General features: G+C 35.3%; 1 protein-coding gene and 1 pseudogene across 5 annotated transcripts in view; one reads left to right on the forward strand and one right to left on the reverse strand.

Moving 5' to 3' along the window:
- Window positions 1-18,904, reverse strand: part of ss (aryl hydrocarbon receptor spineless) — a 203,889-nt gene that overhangs the window by 45,396 nt on the left and 139,589 nt on the right. For all 5 annotated transcript variants that reach the window (XR_015545743.1, XR_015545745.1, XR_015545744.1 and 2 more), the window contains one exon: window positions 10,444-10,562. Coding sequence is in view for 2 of the 5 variants with exons in the window: in XM_087408049.1 (XP_087264175.1) it covers window positions 10,444-10,562 (119 nt within the window). In the remaining 3 variants the exon portion in view is untranslated. The remainder of the gene's footprint in view (window positions 1-10,443; window positions 10,563-18,904) is intronic.
- LOC147909222 (uncharacterized) overlaps window positions 17,808-18,904 on the forward strand; it is a 29,424-nt pseudogene continuing 28,327 nt past the window's right edge.

Raw genomic sequence — 18,904 nt, forward strand, 5'->3', positions numbered from 1 at the left:
TATAGACATGCATGCAAGCAACGTTACTTTATCCGGAGAAAAAAAAATGCGAAAGCCATTTAATTATGTCCGATAAGTAATCTTATGCTAGCATGTTTTATATTTAGAACAGATCATGCGCACGCGTTTCAAAAGTATCACCGACTTAATTATTCATTCATCGTTAATTCGTGATGATATCGAGATAAAAAAAATTATTTTTCAGTCAATAACTTTCTACGAAAATCAATAAAAATGATCCTCTAAACAGAGAGTTTGAATAAGTACACAGATATTATGAACATTGCGTTAATTGCACTAGGAAAAATGTTCAACCAAAACTTTACTGTAACAACGAAAATTTGGTTAAAATGTATCGAACCTTAACTTTATGTTAACTACATTGTTTAATGTAAACAAATAGAAACAAATATGTTTATTACTAAAAAATAAGAAAATAACAAAAAATATATAGAAGCAACTAAATTCTTTGTTGTACAAAAAGTGCCTCAACTACATAGTTTTACTAAATTTTTTTTCTCTAGTATCTAAGTTGTATTCATGAATCATCAGTGACTCATGAATCATGAAACTGACTTCTGTAAGAATTTAGTTTTATTGCTTTCTCAGGACATAAAATAATATCGCATCCCACGATGCAGCCTGAATCTAAATATGTCCAGGAAGCGTGTTTCCTTTCTCCGTACAACCAAAGCGGTTCGCTGTTCACCCACTTTGCGCAGAAATCGCCAACTTTCGTCCGGTTCAACGGTTAGAAAACCGCCGGCCGTCCATCCGGGACGAAGTTCCCTATCGTTTCTCGCATACGGAGCAATCAGCCGGGAAGCAGAAGGCACGGCTCGCCGTCGTGGCAGACATGCAACCATCAGCAACAAGTAAGACCTTATAGCACGGTGATCAACTTGGCTGTACGTTCCTTCTCATTCCATCTAGCCAGCTAGGCTCTGACTCGCTACTTCGCTAACTCTTGCCGCATACACAGAATTCACTTAGGCCGACTTGGGCGCATCGCTCGCTCACGCGGAGACGTGATCTAAATTGCACCGCGCGCCCGCATGAGTATAACACGCATCTTGTACTCACGCCAAGTGGAGGAAAGTCCCGCCGCGTGTCCTGATTGATGTGGAAAGTGGAGCTTATTCCTGGCTCGATGGCCCGAAAGAATAGCGATTGTTCTGTCGTGATCGTTAAGTCGATCGAACGACGATAGCAAATCTTATGAACGATCGTAAGAGGAAAACGGGCGAAGTAAAAGTGTGGAATAAAATATTCCACGTTTAAATGTACTTTTAGGTCCTGTATTTCATTTTCTGGTTGTATTGATGGTTTTGTAGTGGTAACTTTAAAAGTTATTCATTTTATATTTTAATACCTGCTTTAAGTTACTCACCTTACATTCGGTTGCATTATCATCAGTTTTAATATTATCAATTTTTGTATTATCAGGTAGAGTCTAATCAATTTAGTGATTATCAGTTTAATGATTCGTTATGGCTAGAAAAAACACAATTTTTGTATCATCTTATCATCATTAAGTGATGATTAATTTCGTTTCTATCAATGTGCTTTTAATTTTCATTTCTGTTCAATTTATTTTTCATCTTTTCTAATTCTTAGAATTAGAAAAAGATAAAAAGTTAGTTGAAGAGATTAAAACTAAACTACATTAGCAGAAATAGGGATAAGTCTAAACCACAAGTTAACCAGAAAATAAAAATCCGACTCTTAAAGAATCAAGAAAGAATCGCTAAGAATAATTTCCTCGATGAGGAATAAATATTTTCTACATTCGCGTTATTATAAATGAATATGTATGCCGATATTCGTTCGCTTAAGCTGTACGCGAAAAATATCATTTATGTTAATTCATTCAACCGTGAAGCATGTCATTTCGGGTTTATGACGTTTAAGTGGCATTTTGTGTTCAAAGCATCGAACGACATGAAAATAGTTCCCAGATTGCAGACGGTAGTGTTCGTGACTTGAAAATAATCAAAGTCACGGAGGTAACCATGCCTACTACGACCAGGTTTTGAATGGACCTTCGTAAATTACTATTTACTCCAAAAAATATATAAATAGAATCATTTTAAATTCGTATATAAAAGATATCCTCATCTCGCTCCTTCCCTGACAATTATAGATGTCAGCTTTGCCGTTGAATTATCTCAATTGCAACGAAAGATATGGTTACTCCGTCAGTATCATAGCATTAGGAGCATCTTTAGGGTGTAGCCGTTCGCAATCAGAATTTGCGAGAAGCGTAGATGTGGTAGCGGGCATCGCAAAAAAAAAAGAAAAGAAGGGGGTTGAAGAAAGAGAGAGAGAGAGAGAGAGAGGCGCGGGGAGAAAAATAGCTCGGTTATGATTACGGGTTACCGGGTGACGGGGGTCGCTCGGACCACGACCCTCTTTTACCGCTACCGCGCGGCGTAGCTGCCGCGTATTAATGCGATACACGATAGCCTGGTGGCTATTAAATAAAAAATATGAGAGCAAAATGGCTGCTTTCGCGGCGATACGTCACTGAGAGGCGTGATTTGTACCGAAGCCCGAGCTGTGCACCAGGGTAAAAATTGGTCGATCCACCGTGTACCAGAAATGGGGGGCAAGGCAGGCGAGCGGACGGGAAAGAAACGCGAGGCCCCCGCTGGTCGCTGAATTTCGCCTGCAGTGATGTATCAACAACATAATGTACAGGTTCGTTGCATTTTGATCGGCTCTGTCAGCGCTTTAACGGGTAATCTCGAGGGCAATACGTTTCGTATGGCCGGCTTTCTGGGCACCTCGTTCGACCTTACGCGCCTTTGTTCCTCCCGAAATTCCTGCCGTTCCGCAAGATGCAAATGCGATTCTCCTTCGCGAATTTTTTTTTATTTCTGATCTGAAAGCAATTCTTTGCGTAATCAGTCTCTGGGTGTCTGTTTCTATTTTTCGAAGGCTTGCTAAATGAACCCTACTGGTCTGTCCAAGTCTATTTTTGTGTTAAAAAATAATTTATTCTCTTATATAATATTTTATTTAAAACTCTTTTTCTTTCCCTCTTTTCATTTAATGATGAGTATGTTAAGACCTTTTTTCCGTGAATTTTTTTATCTTCAGTAAATTAAAATTCTCCTAAAAAGGTATCTATTATAAGAGATCGAGAGATATGATTGAGCTCTTATCTATTTATATCTTTAAGACTTTCTCGCTTTTCACTGGTCGATCGTTGTGCATCACAGCTATTCGCGTAATGGCGGTGTCTTAATGCGAAAAATGCAGCCGTCTGCATATTTTTCCTCGCGAACGGTGCGCGAGTTAGTGGCTGGAGAAAAGTTTATTCGAGTTTCATAAAGGAACGAAAGCTGAGAGCCGTGTGCGCTCAACGGGGGGCCCCCCGCCGTGTATCGTGCGTTCGCGCCGGGTGATAATTTCCGAGAGATGACAGAAATGGATTGGCGAAGTATGTTTCGCTCAACGATCGAAAAATCCGGCCGTCCGGCCGGATAATCAGCGTTTTATTAGTTTACTTCAGAGACAATCAAGCGTCTCCTACCATCATTCGCGCTAATTTGTTAAAATTTGCACCAGCTAAGATTATAAATAGAAAAAGAAACATTTTACATCACAAATTTACAAAATTAATATTATAAAAATTAATATTATATAATTTTGTACACATATAGAACATATAGAACATGTGTAATATGTAAGAATTTACACTTCAATTTGAGTCATTGATTATGAGAAATTATGAGAAAAAAGTTTGGTAATAACTACCAAATGTATTTTGTTTAATTTCCCTTAAGCGGCGTCTACACTGAAAAAAAAAAAAAAAGATTAGCTGCTGCAGCAAATTAGATAGTAAAATATGATCTATCATTTTTAATTGTCTGCAATAGCCAATTTTTTGTTGTAGCAGCTAATTTTTGGTTGCTTTAGCCTATCTGCAATGTTAGTATAAGATTTCGATAAGCTAATGCAACCAAAAATTGACTGCTGCAACCAATAAAAAAATTAAAAATGTTATGTCATATTCAGCCAATCTTTTCTTTCTGTGTACAATGAGCTTTTGATGTCAAACTTTTAGCCTCAAGCCGTAAAAAATTGATCAATCATAGTCGATTAGTCTCTTCACATTCGACTGTAATTGGTCCACTTCTTACGGCTTAAGTATTAAAGTTTAAGGTTTTATCTTAAAATCTCATTGTAGATACCGTTTCATAGAAATTTAATATTGAAAGACAGTAATTAATTACTTATTTTAAATATTGAAAGCATTGTTGTTCAATGCTTTTAGTATTCCAAATAAATAATTAAGTAATTAACACGTGATATTCGTTATTATTTCTCGGCCTTTTCTTTGTTCTAATTTCTGACTCGTGCGCGGATTTACGAAAATGGCGGTGTTTAGTGTGGCAAATTACTGGCGCGACGGTTTCGTGTCGAGTTGATCGAAGAATGCTTTCGGTCTGCTTGAACCTTTTACGTCGGAGATTCAGGAGAAACGGTTTTTCTTGCTCTCTCTCCGTCTCTCTCTCTCTCTTCTTTTGTGTTCGCGCGCCACAGCAGAAGTGACGAAAAAGGGCAGTAAACGTTTTACGCGAGGAAACTTTCGTAGAAGTAATGTATCCGCATACCGTTTAGAGAATAGTAAGTATTAAGTAGAAAGGTACCTCCTTGCACGCTACTCACGAAAAACGATATTTTAACGTGGCAGAAGGGAAAAGTCTGTGTATTTGATTTCAGTTGTTTCTTAAATATTCAGCATTTAGCACAAGAAACTTGTTTTGCGTGTCTTCGCCATACTTGCTGTCGCGTTAGAGACTGCATTCTCGACCAAAACTACTGTGCATTAGTGCTTCGTTGATGAATTTAATTCCTTGTTAAATAAGTCGACACAAAATATCCTTATATCGATATATCGATTATTATAAAAATTGAATTCTGCGCTTGAGAAATTTTTCAATCAGTTCCGTTAATAATAATTTATAGTGCAATCTTTGAAACTATCAATCGATCAACTCTCATCTCAAAAGAGGATGATACAAAAAAATATACTTCCAAATTTACTTTCAGGAATAAATTAAATAATTTAGAAAGCGCTAAATATGATCAAGGATATAATATTGGTAATAAAATTTCTGTACGTAAATTTTAAATACATTTTTTAAAATATAAATTGCCCATCGATTACTGTCGAATTTGCAACGCAATCACAAACTGAAATAATAATCTTATAAATTAAAGTGATTATTAATTTGACAATGATTTTTAATTATAGTATGATATTTCATGAGCGTCAGATGTTGACTTCTCGGAAAGGATCTCATATTATGTTTCAGTCGTTTGCTTTCTTGATATTGTAATGCGAATTACACGTTATGGTAGCAATTCAAATTAACAAATTAGATGTCCCCCCTAGTGTATCAGACTAGCAGCGTGAAACCAAGCTTCTAAGCGTGAAAATATTTAATAAGTATATTCATCGTACATGTTCGTGGCGGAAATACATTAAAGTGAGCAAATTAACTTTTCTTGGTCGCGAACATTCTTCACTGAGTCTACCGTGAATAATACACGATTGTATTTGATTAGAAACACTATTATTTTGAGGCATCTTTCAAATTTATATAATTTAATACTAAATAATTTTATATTAAATAATTTAAACTGGAACAATTATATTTTAATCCTTAAAAGAATCTTTAAAAAAAAATGTACGCCAAGTGCATAAAAAAGATATTCGATATTATATCCTTCAGAATAAAAAACGGATATAAATAATTATTAAAATAAATATAAAATAAATATAAATATAAATATATAATATAAATATATATATATATATATATATTTATATTATATATTTATATTTATATTTATTTTAATAATTATTTATATCCGTTTTATATATATATATATTATATATGTACAAATATATAAATATATATATTTATACTACATAAATAAAGAGATTTTTAAAGAGATCATTTTTATTTCTTTTGCCTTTTTCCAGAAACTATTAAAAGTAACTGAAATAAAATTATACGAAGAAATAATTTTCATAAACAGCAAAGCAAGTTTCTGTTACTGTTCTCTCTGCACGAAAGAGATCTCTTTGGCGCCTACAAAGGGGGTTCAAGAAGTAGAAAACACAGCGTGAATGCAATGTGATCTATACACAGCGACGGTCGGGCGAGCGCTGATTTGATGCCGTGTAATTCGATAGACGCAAATTCTTTTCCATGAGACAAGACTACAAGACAGGGAGACGTCGTGCCGCGTCTAAACGAGTCATTCCCTCAATCGCTCTCTCACTTCACGTACACCATCCAGTCGCGATTCACAGTATAATTGAGAAGGGATATAAAAATCCAATCGCTCTTAGCCGTAATTTCGAGGATACCTCGTGGTGGTGGCCAGCTTGTCATAAACCGGATTTACCGTCGGGGTTCGTAAAGTTTATGAGGATCGGCGAAACGGTATATGGCGCGTGGAAAGGAGAGACGGTGCTGTTTGTCGGGAGGGAGTCGAGGGTGGTTGGACGAAGGGTGGTGGGAGGCAGAAGGGTGGTCCTGGAAAGTCGGGTTCACGGAACCGCGAGAATTGTATAAATATGTTATTGATATACGAGCCGAGGATGGCGTGAGGTGGATTACCCGGAAACTAGTATCCAGGTTCAAGGAACATGAGCCGGGCTTGAGCCAAGCCCGAGCTCGGTCAAGAAAATCAAGCGCGACCTGATTGCATCGCCATTTTCATAAATCGATACCGTGTCTGGAAGATACGCGCTCGCGCGCTGTTGATTTATACCTCGTGATATAGTCAAAGTCGTGTTGAATTGCAGTCTTTGGAATGTCTATAGTTCTTGAAAAAGTATAGTAATTCTGCAGTCTTACGTAATTAAAACAGTACGATATCATTTACATAAACATGCTAGACTGTGACATGTAAACGAAGTTATTTATCTTAGTTATAAATTTGTGAAAAAGATTAGCTTGAACACTGCATTTGATAAATTATTTATGATTATTTTGTAAATTATATTCGTCTTCATAATGTACATATAATTTATGAAATAACTATATAAATTGTAAATTGTAACTATATAAATTGTTCATTTTTTAAAATTTATTTAACAATAGAAGTATCAATATTTTTCTTACTAAAAGGAAAGCAAGTAAAGTACGATGAAAATAAAGATAGTGAAGAAAAACCAAACATTTCATCGATATTATAAACGACATAAATATTGAAAATTCAAAAAGTGTTTTAGAAATCTATCTCTTAGACAAAAAATACAATATTTATATTTTTTGAAATATATTACGTTTACAACATTATTTATTAATAAATGATCTAAAAAAATAGTAACAGCCAATAATAACAGCTCGATACTTCTAGTATTAATACATGAAATCCTATGTGAAAGAAGGATAATTTTATATATTATTTTAATAAGACATAGTGTGCAGTAATGTACATGATACATTGTGAAAAAAAAGAAGTACATCATAAAACTGCGATAAGTTTGCTTGATTAGTTCGTAAAGATGATACCAGCAGTACTTATCGAGTCATATAGTTTGTCGTTTATCGTTTCGCAATTCGAGTGTACGTGTCGTCGTCGGAAGTCCGTCTAGGGATTAGCTTCGGATGTACAAGGACATACGTAATGCAATTAACGGGCTGACAATTAATAACCTGCCGTTATAGATGTTAGTAAGGCCATTCGATTGTAGCAATATTGGCTCGCATATGAAATCGCACGCGTACATACAATTTGTACGTATAATATTCGTCCCTCGTGATCTCTCGCTCTATTCTAGTTATCTCTGCTTTTTGTCTCTTTCTCTTCTTTCTCTCTATATCTCTCTCTCTCCCTTTTTCTCACGCTGTTTGTCCCCCTTCCATTTTTCTCTCTCATATCCGCAGACTAGCTCCCTTTCGCTCGTGTGCGCACCTGAAACGCAAGAAAGGGAACGTAATAGCCTTGCATGATACACGGCCATTAATCCATGTATATACCCTTCCATACTTTGGAGGAATAGACACCTCGTACGCCTCGGTTTCATAGCCGGTTCATCAGCCGGATATCTTCCTACTCTTTCTCTCTTTCTTTCTCTTTTCCCTGGCCTCCTCCCGTTCTTGCTTCTCCCAGTCTCTTCCTTTCACTAACAATGATTTAATTTCGGCGCGCGCTCTGCAACGACGCGACTTAAGACTTCTATATTACATGAATCAATTCACTTTATCAAATTAAAAATTAAAAAAAAATACATGAATAACTGTGATACATTTTGTAAAAGAATAAATTCAAATTTACATTGTGAACCTTCCATTGAATTTACATAAAATATAAAAATATTTAACACACGTTATGTATATTTGGCAAAATAATTATGATGTTGCGTTGTTGCAATCTTAATTAAAATTATACTTTAAGAGAGATATTAATAATGCATACAGAAGTTTCATTTAAAAATTACTAGTAGAGAAGTTAAATTGAACAAAAAAATATAAAAATTAATATAATTAATTAAAAATAATACGTAATTAATGCCTTTTATTTCCCAACTCGCGTATTAATGGATCTCATTTTATTTTTTTAATGTTAAATAGATAAGAACAAAAATTATTCATCAATGAATTATTAATTATCATTGTCCATTTCTGGATAAAAAAAGCAAATGTTTTTGTTTATTTTAAGGAATCCACGAAGATTGTCTCATTTGATATAATAGACTGTTGTATTCGAAATCAGAAAATGTAATACTTATTTTCGTTATAATCGATTTGATTCACTATACGTTTTATTTCATCGAAATAATATACTCTCTGTCCTCCCTACGTCTGCAGTTCCCTTCAAATGTAACGTCAAATCGTATCGTTTTCCTGACGGACAGTTCCAATCACGGGTCGTCATTCGGTAGCACGCCCGTTTCTCTTTTTTTGCCTGCTCATTCATCTCTCCATCTGTTCGCATGGTTCTCACTCACACTACTAACCGTCGATCAATCGTGAATCGTAGACGGTGCTTATGGCAGGTGAATGTATCGCGCAGATAATATCGCTGCTCGAAATGGAGTCGATCGTTTGTAGTCGCTGACTTATCATATCGCGGTTGATTGGTCCTTAACGATTAGAATCAATAACTTGAACGGCAATCTTTTTTCTCCATTTACGCAGATTGACATAATGGCCTCTTGTATGGCAAGTGTTTAAGGGATAAGCATCGTTGGTGAAAATGTTGTAAAAATAAATTGAAATTTATAATATAAATTAGAAAGCAAAATGTAACCAGAGATTTTGATAAAAATAAAGAAAATAATATAAAGAAAAAAATATAACAATAAAACATAATTTATTAAGCAATTTTGCTGAAGAATTAAAAAATTTAAATAGATACAGATCTAAATATTTTATTGAATCATCAAAATAATTGTGTAGAAAACTCAAGCAATGATGAGCAACTGTCATACATAATTATTTTGATAGATCAACAAAATTATTTTCAGATTCAGTTAAACTTTTAGATATTTTAGTAAAAGGGTTATTACTTTCCGTAATAAATATTAATATCATTTAATTCTGAAGTATACTGAATATGTACAGAATCTTTTCGATCGATGTTAATGTACAGTGATATTTATTCAATTAATAATTCGCAAAAAATTTGCACGATATTCTCTAAATCTGAATCAGTGGATAATCACTAATTACTTAGTGGCATATTTGATACTGGATAATCAATGAAGTTCAACTAAAAAGGGAAGAATGTTTGAACATTATATAACTAAAATATTGACATTTACACGATAATTTCAATCTTCCATATTCATTAAATCTACACTAAAACAAGGTTAATTAAATCACATAATAAACATTAAATAAGTAAGGGATCTCACATTTCATTCACTGATTACCAGTGGCATACTTGGTACTGATATCAGTGATTATCCACTGATTTAGAGAGTAGGATTGCGTTATAAATACCGACATTATTTCTATTGTATCACACATCACAATGTTTCTTTTATATATGACTGATATCCCCCGCTCGATCGCAAACCGTAAAGAATTAAAATGTACGCATGAAACGTTTGTATTCGCTGACAAAGCCATCAGACCATAACTTGAGATGCGTACTTCCGTTACCAAGGACACATCGCATCGCAAAATCGGTTGATGAATATTTTCATGATCACGACTCGTCACTGTCACTTATTTCTGAGACATGCATTACGGACAAGATCTCGTTCGTGGTGATAGATTTCTCCGCTACGGTTAGCGAATTGAGACGATCGATCGAGAGCGAAGAGGAAGCAGGTGTCTTTCACTGTGATAAATACGAGCGTGCGCGCGTCGTGCTGACATATATTTTTAAAATTTGATGCGTCTAAATGAGATCGTAAATACAGGCTGTTCTACGTAATGAGCGTACTGGACGAGTACTCACCTGTAGGAACATTTCGCCGTCGAGGTGATGATGGTCGTAAGCAGCGAGCGCTGCCAGCTCTCTCGCCCTGTAATGCGAGTCGTGGTGCGAATTCTCCTCCTTATCCTTGTGCATCACCACTGTAACAGAGTAAAATAAATTATGAAGATACGAGCTTGGAAATCGGAAAGCCAATGTAATAAAAATCACTTATTTGTTTAAGTGCTTGTTATAATCTCTGCATTAGTATTTAATCTTCGAGACTCTCTTTTCCCCTTTACTTCGTCGATATAAAATACATATACACATACATATATCTTTTATTCTTTTTTGTTACTCTCTAAATCAAAGCATATGATTAAATCGGTTTTCTGTTAATTTGATCAATTCTTTGATAGTAATTGAAGTCTATGAGCATATTATTTTTTGTTTTGAATAGATATATAATTTAAATATCTTGATAATCTATATTTAATGTGCACCAAACAAAATATATCTACATGTAATTTACACTAAACAAAATTTCATGTAAAATTATAACAATTATAGTGGATAATTTTAGAATCCATTATTAAAGATTTACACATGTAATTAAAATTATATCTTACAAATAAAATTATTCTTTTTTTTATAATAATTAAATAATTCGCAAAAGTAAATTGTATAGAAATATTTGTATAATAATTTCCAACGAATTACAATTTTTCTTAAGTTATGTTATCGATATACATGAAAGTAGGCGAATATAAGAAAAATATAATATATATGTATTATTATATTATATAATATTACACAACTTATACACATTTATATAAAAATAAAACTATAAAATAATAAGAAATAAAAAAACTATTGCTATTATAATTTTTCTTCTTATATAAAAATTGTATTTACACAATTGAAGATAAAAGTACTAATTTTTAAGCAAAATCCACAATTTATATATTCCCACTATAAATCGTGCAATTTTGTATATTATTTGTGTAATTTTGTTTTTTACTTTTTAAAATTTTTTATAATAACCTACAATACATTTTTAATAATTGCACCAAAACCTCCACGCTGATCGAGTTGATTTCTAATGTTCCTCGACAATTTCGAGGCACGAAATTGTCGGGGAACATGAGAATGGTGAAAGTGTGAAAAAAAATGATCCAGTATAGAAAAAAGGCACATTAATGCGATAATATACAACGCCAAGCATAAAAACCATCAAGGAAACGTCGTCGAAAACATGCACGGAGAAAGAGGATAATTTCGACGGTGCAATTAAATATCAATCAAGCAATTTCGCGGCGAACTCGTTCGCGAATTTTAATAAGACGCCCGCTCGTCCGCTCCTCCTTTTTTATCACATCGACTGCAAATCACAGGGATGATTAGAGGGTTTAAGCGCGCCCGTCATCATCCCTCGACACATAAATATGAAAACGAGGCAACCAGCCACAATCACAATCATCTTTATAATTTCTTTATTCTAATACATAAAACTGCAATATATAGGCAGTTTCTAATAGCCAGCTAAAAACTTATAACGCAATTTTTACGATGCCTACAAGAGTAGACATTTTGCCGAAATCGCAACTAAAAGCGATGATCGATTTACGCAAAATACGATTTACGTAAAATAAAGGATATTCATCGGTGATTTGCATAAGTGATTGCTGATCCTGATTGGAGATAATAATCGGTAAAAGACAACGATAAAATTAATATAGTGCCTCCCGATAAGAGCAAAGATATGTTTCCGGTCGACAATTGGCATTACTAGAATCACATAAATTCAGTTTGTCTCATCATGCGATGCGTTACACCGTTCGACTGTCCGGATTAAAAGTCATTAAAGTCAACCGTAACAAACCGAGCTGTTATCAGATTTGTCATATTATACGCCGTAACGTTGGTTGCAGTTCGCAGATTTTTATGAAAGATTAAAGTGACGATGACGTCGACGAGGGGCAAATGAAAAGAGCGACGAACACTTTTTACTGTAACGCAAAATTTATGTTTCTCGGCCAACGATAATTAAAGCGATTACTATCAAAGATATAAATTTGACCGACGTTTCTATAGATTTGATGATCAAAATCAACATTTTCTATTATAATAATATAAATCGATCAATTTACTCCATTTAGATAAACTGAAGTCGTAATGCGTTATCAAATTTTATGTTATCAATTCTTATACCGAAGAAACAGAAAAAAAGAAAAGAAAAAGGAAATAAATATATCATTCTGTATCATTTAATGTACAAATTTTGCAAATTGATATTGTGAATTTATTTATATATATTTCTTTATATAATTTATTTATAATAAAATTATCTTACTGTTCTTCATTATTTATTATTTTAAGACCAAAAATTATTTTAGTAAACAGTTTACAAAATTAAACATGTATATAAATTCATATTGAAATATTATTAAAAATCAAGGTTCAGCTCGAGCGAATAAAATAATTTCCTTTTATTTTATTATTTTTAATTTTACTTAATTGATATTATATATATTAATTTACCTATCAAATGAATTTATGATTTCAAATTTCCACGAATTTAAAGATTTCGAAATTTTCGGCGCATTTCCTACTATTACTTTTTAGATATAGACTCATTTCAGCGTTATGAATGTTACGATTAATGAATATAGTACGAACAGATCGGAATGCCGGTGCTTTGTTTCGTATTCGCATGTTGAAGTTATCGCGACGTTAACGCGATTGGTTTATTATTTAACACGGCGGTGGTCTCGTATGTTCTAATTATGGCGTGCATATTAAGGAGGCAAGCAGGTGTATGGAACTGTAACAGATCGAGTGTATTATAGGGTTTAAAAGGAAGTGTCGCTCACATCCTGTCATGTATATCGCCGCCTTCGTTCTTCGACCCATCGTTAATCCGTTTGCGCTTAAATTGTTTGGACATCGATAGTTCTTGGGTTCTCGTGAAGGAAAGGAGGAGCCGAATTTTTAACAAAAAATTCGGCTCACTTTAAAGATTATTTACATTAACACGTAAATTACTTTACCGTGTAACAAAAAAAAATTTGGTCAAGTACAAATGAGGCAAGGCTTATAGATAGAAGGCTTATGCATGAGACTTACCTTAAAATATAAACATTTAAATAGAACGTGACAATATATACGAAATATTTTGTATTTAAGTATTTTGCTTTAGGTATTAATCGTGTCGTGTTCAAACTTTGATCGGAATCATTTTTAGCGTCGTTTCAATTAAACATCCCTCAAACGGTAAATGAATACTTAATGATATTTGCTTGGATCTATACCTTCGTATTTTACAAATATCATTCTCACATAACACGTGACGAATCATTTCTGCCTTTTAATTGCTATTCAAATATAAATCGAAGCTTTTTCCTCAACTCATTTCTTCTTCGAAAAATCCGATAAAACATAATAACTTATACTCGAACGTAATCAATATTTAAATATTAATTCTGTCTTGTCTCAAGAAAGAAATCTAAATGTTCTTTTTCAAAATTCCTTCTCAAAAGGTATTAATGCGTAATTATATTACCTTACAATTCAGACTCATTAAATATTGTAATTATAAACTATAAAGTTAATAATTCTATTAATAATCCTAATCGTTGCAATCAATTCGTGAATGATGAAAGATCTTGTTGATACAAGCACCTCTTCTTCTCTCGTTAAACGATGAAGATGGATGTTCCTACTTCACGAGATGCAAATCTGAGAGGTTGCCGCAAGTATTCCACCGTAAGGAGCATTAAACGGACGGCGGTCAGTATCGCGAGGCAATGGTGCGTGCACCGGGAGATGTGCGAGAGCGAGGCGTAACGATCATTCGTAAATAGTCGCACGCAATGTCGTGAAGCACTCGGCGTCGCCGGCCACGCGACCCTTCGGGACAGGATCCATTAGGATGACCATCGTCGGAATGACCGCAGGATGCGTAAACGGACGGACGAGAAGGCTGCGGTGTACACTAGTGTCCCGGGGATGTATACGCACGTGCGTATCCGGCTACCGCCGGTCGATCGGACAATCCGATTTTCGATTGCCACGAACCCGGACGAAGACCACCACCGGTCACTTGGGTCTAACGACCATATCTAATGCTTCCTGAAACAATGGCTTCTTCGCGACGAAATACGCGAGAACGTTTGGAACAGTAATAAAGAGACAAACGGAAACGTTTTTGTAGAATACAAATGTTTTTGGATAATCACTGATATCAGTGCCAAGTGTGCCACTGATAATCAGTGAATTAAATATGAGCTCTCTAACCTATCTAATCTTTATTATGTGAGCTAACTAACCTTGTTTTAAGTTCAATGAATATGGTATTGGAAGATTGAAATTATCGTGCAAATGTCAGTATTTTAATTATATAATCAAAACATTCTTTTTTTAGTTGAACTTTACTGATTATCAGTGCCATTGGGTAATTAGTGACTATCCACTGATTCAGATTTAGAGAGTGCTGAATGATACAGAATGTTAGAAAATAAAACGAGAAAAATATTAACATACGTAAAATTCACAGTCATAAACTTTAGTATTTTAAACCCGAGGAAATAAGGAAAAAATATTATATAAACGAAGATCTTAAAATGGATGCTTTATTAAAAAATAACAACATGTTTATATAACATTCTTTCTTATTTTAGTTCGTAGAACATCATATTATTAAAATTTATGGTAGCGGATGTTTACCATTTTACAAAGAGGATCCACCTAATTTTACAAAATCCTGCCGGATGTGGAATGCGCAGAGAAGACAGAAAACCTTCAAAGACTAATTGCAATTACTAACGTGCGAGTTTTAATCACACAAGTATAGCGATGTTAACTTAATTCTCCCGTTTGTCCTCACGTATAATAATCATACTCAAATCAGTAACATGGAGTGAAACAATAGCCGCCGGCAAAGTGAGAGGAGATGTGTGAAACTCGCCGGAAAAACGTCGCTCGCGGGCAACAGGCGCAATCGAGGACGGAACGCGATGAGGATGAAAAAGAGAGGAAAAGAGAGGAGGATAAAAAAAAGGGAAAATAACGGGTGCGTAGATGCAATCTCTGTTGCGAACATGAAGTTCCGAGCGCGGGGAGGTCGCGCCATCGCGATGCGCCGCCGCTCGCCGGTGCAATCAGTAATAATAATTACACTTCCTCCGGCAAGGTCAGTTTATGAACACATATACGCGCCGGAGAGGAACGCAGGAAGTGGCGGGATCTAAAAGCGGAGGCGGAGGCCAATCAGAACGCAGTATAGAGCGTCCAGCGGGAACGGAATGGCGCGATGGGGAAAACGCTCGTGCTCTCCTCGTCAGATGTTTTACGCCATGGTATCGGGCCTCGCGGTGGTGCGCTTCGCATCCTTATCGCCCACGCCTGCCGCATACGAGCGTCAATGGAGCCGCTGGAAATTGGCGCAATTGAATGTAGCGCGTTATTTTTAGAAATTATCGTCGCCGCAAGAAGCTCTCCGCTACGTCGAGAAGCGCTACGGAAGAGCTCACGCGGTTTGCTGCCAAAGTTGCAAGCGCCGGTCATTTAAAGCCCGTGTCATATTATGTGCGTCGCAAATTAAAAATTAGATAAAGTTGACCCAATAGAAGTCTGTCGGATTTTATATTTTGTACACTGAAAGAAAAGATTGGCTGCTACAGCAAATTAGATGGTAAAATATGAAATAGCATTTTTAGTTGGTTGCCAATTAGCAACCAATCTTTTCTTTCAGTGTATCATTGTAACATTTCCATCATTGGTATGGCTCTTATAATTTATTACCCTTTGAGTCTTTATTTCTACATTAATTTAATTTGTTAGAGATTAGAATTCGACAAGTCAGTCATTTTAATTTTAATCCGTTTCGTCCTAATTGGCTGAATTCTAATCTTCAATTCGTAATCTTCGATCTCCAATGCGTGACAAAAGTTTTAAACGGCTCGATCATTAAAGATTTGAGAATTCTAATAACGAAGCACTTTACATGTGTCACCTGTCTTATCTTGTAAACATAAATATATGCGTTCGCAGCATTAATTATGCTTTTATTAAATGAGATTACGTTAAATTTGTACCTGCGCATTTAATTAATCGATAACGAATGGAAGAATTTATACGAGACGCCTAATAAAAACTGTAAAACTCCTGTAAAAGTCTTTTCCTAATCGATAAAATTAATTATTCGTTTATCTCTTTATCGCACAAATCCCGATTCGTTTATAATCACGAAAGCCAGAGTCGGAATTCCACTCTCGCCCATCGACCGCGTCAACGACCGTTTTCATTAGATCGTCCTTGCGATCGCTCGGTCGCTTCATTAAGCACCGCCGCCCTCATTTATATAGACGTCTTTGAAGTGCAAATAATGACGCTGCTCCTCAGGGGTGCCTTTCCTACCTACCTACCTCGTGGTGACTTGCGTTTTACGCACCCCGTCGCCACCGGCGTCGACCGTGGCCGGCGGTCGTGCGAACCGGGCTAAGTGAACGGTTAAATAAGTGATTATCTTCCAATCACATAATCGATCGATGATTGATGGAGTCGGTGCCGCGAGACACGATGTGTATTAACAAGCGCGTTCAATGTTAAATGTCCACGGGACACGCGCCGACCACCCGTTAGATTGTTTCCGATGTCATGTGAAAAAAGCAATGTCCGTCGGTATGATTTGATAAGATTACGTTTATTTCGTTTTGCAATTAAGATGGTCACAAGATGTGTTCAGCGCTGAGTAAACGTGTAATAAACGTGTCAACGAGTTTCCGTAAAATTTCATAAATTCAAAAGGAAAACATAATGACAAAGTAATAAAATAAAAAATATATGCTGACATATTTTACAAGACATCTAGAATTTTCATTTGAAATAAAAAATTAATACATGAAAAGAAATTGTATAATATGATAAATAAAAAATATGATCGTGAATGATGTTTGTGACGTGACTATATGTATTTTATTTGTTAGGTGTTCATAATGAATCATATATGGTCACGGATAGTAACCTTTGTTCTTCTAATTTATGTGGCATCATTAAAATAATAATTCAATATAACTATGTAATCATATACTGGCATCGCTTGAAAATAATAAAGAATGTAGATTTCTTTAACATAATATACAAAATGTAAGACACAAATACCTTCAATAACTTTCATTTCTTCCTTTACATGCCAGTAAGACTTTATCTTAACACGGCGTATAATTTAAAGATTATATTTATTTATTTTCTTTAACGTGGCGCCCAGCCACGACAAAGATTCTTCCTGGAAAGTCCGCCAAATTTCCTTGAGAGAACAGGCCATACATCATCAGTTCTTTCAGCCGGAAGATTTTCAACGGTATCGAGCGGAACTCTTTAGTCCTGTGGGATTACGGGGAAGTGACATGGCGGCGAGATCCTTCGTGGCTACATGCAAATGCACGTTGGGGATACGCGCAAAGACATTGCACGTCAGGCCTGACTTTGGGTTCCTGCTGAGTCAGGAGCCCAACGGGAACGGGTTTGAGGTAGCGGAGAGGGTTGAAGCCGGGGGGCAAATATTAAAGATTAACCACGAAGCACGCAGATTAGCGTGCTAATACACTTGTTCTTTGCGACTGGTCGGGCCGGCGGGGCCGATTGTGTCGCAGAAACGAATGGCTTCCACGATAAGGGAGACGAAGTGCTTTTCGTCAGGTCAGTCGACGAGTTTTTAGAGCACCGGATCTCGTCAGGATACACTGGCAAAATCAACGAGCTTCGGTTTTCTAAGGACACCTCCAATCGCGACTCACCGTTCATCATGACGCAAGGTTTCTACCTCGACGTTATTTAACTTTAACAGATTTACAAAATTGTAATTTAGAAACAACAAAGAAACGTTACAGGCTTTTACAATAAGTCATAATCTAAGCTTTAACTTTTAAGTCATAAAAATTTGATCAATCACAGTCGAATGTGAGATGAATAATCGACTATAATCGACTCAATTTTTTACGGCTTAAGACTTAAAATTTAGGTAATTGTTTATTGTAGAAAGTGCATTATAGTAATGGATTTTTTACAACAAAATTACTTAAGCTTTGAGAGATTATGTCTAGTTAGAAATTTCAAAAAAATCGAGTTTTCAAAAATCACATTTTCTTGAAGTATATAATGTTAGAAATATTCCCTCAAAATTTTAAGTTGATTCGCTATATTTTTACGAGATATACGAACTTGAGTCAAAGTGCTCTTAATAGTCTAGCGCGGCAGCTGCACGAGGGACGAATATCATCTCGTTCTACCTGCCTGTCAGGTCATCTATTGTGTTGCTAGTATATACATGTGTTAATAAATACGAATAAGAGTCTTCTAAGACTTGAAGAGTCTTGTAAGCAAATCCAACGGACTTTTTGATCAACGAACACAAGCACGAAACCTGGAAACGCTGACAGTATAGCAGTTACCGTCGAGTTACAGAGACCGCTTTATTTTCTCCTAAAGTATAGATCGAAAAAAG

Source organism: Acromyrmex echinatior, chromosome 7, assembly GCF_024713525.1.
Source record: "Acromyrmex echinatior isolate Ae372 chromosome 7, ASM2471352v2, whole genome shotgun sequence".
Taxonomy (NCBI): Eukaryota; Metazoa; Arthropoda; class Insecta; order Hymenoptera; family Formicidae; genus Acromyrmex; species Acromyrmex echinatior.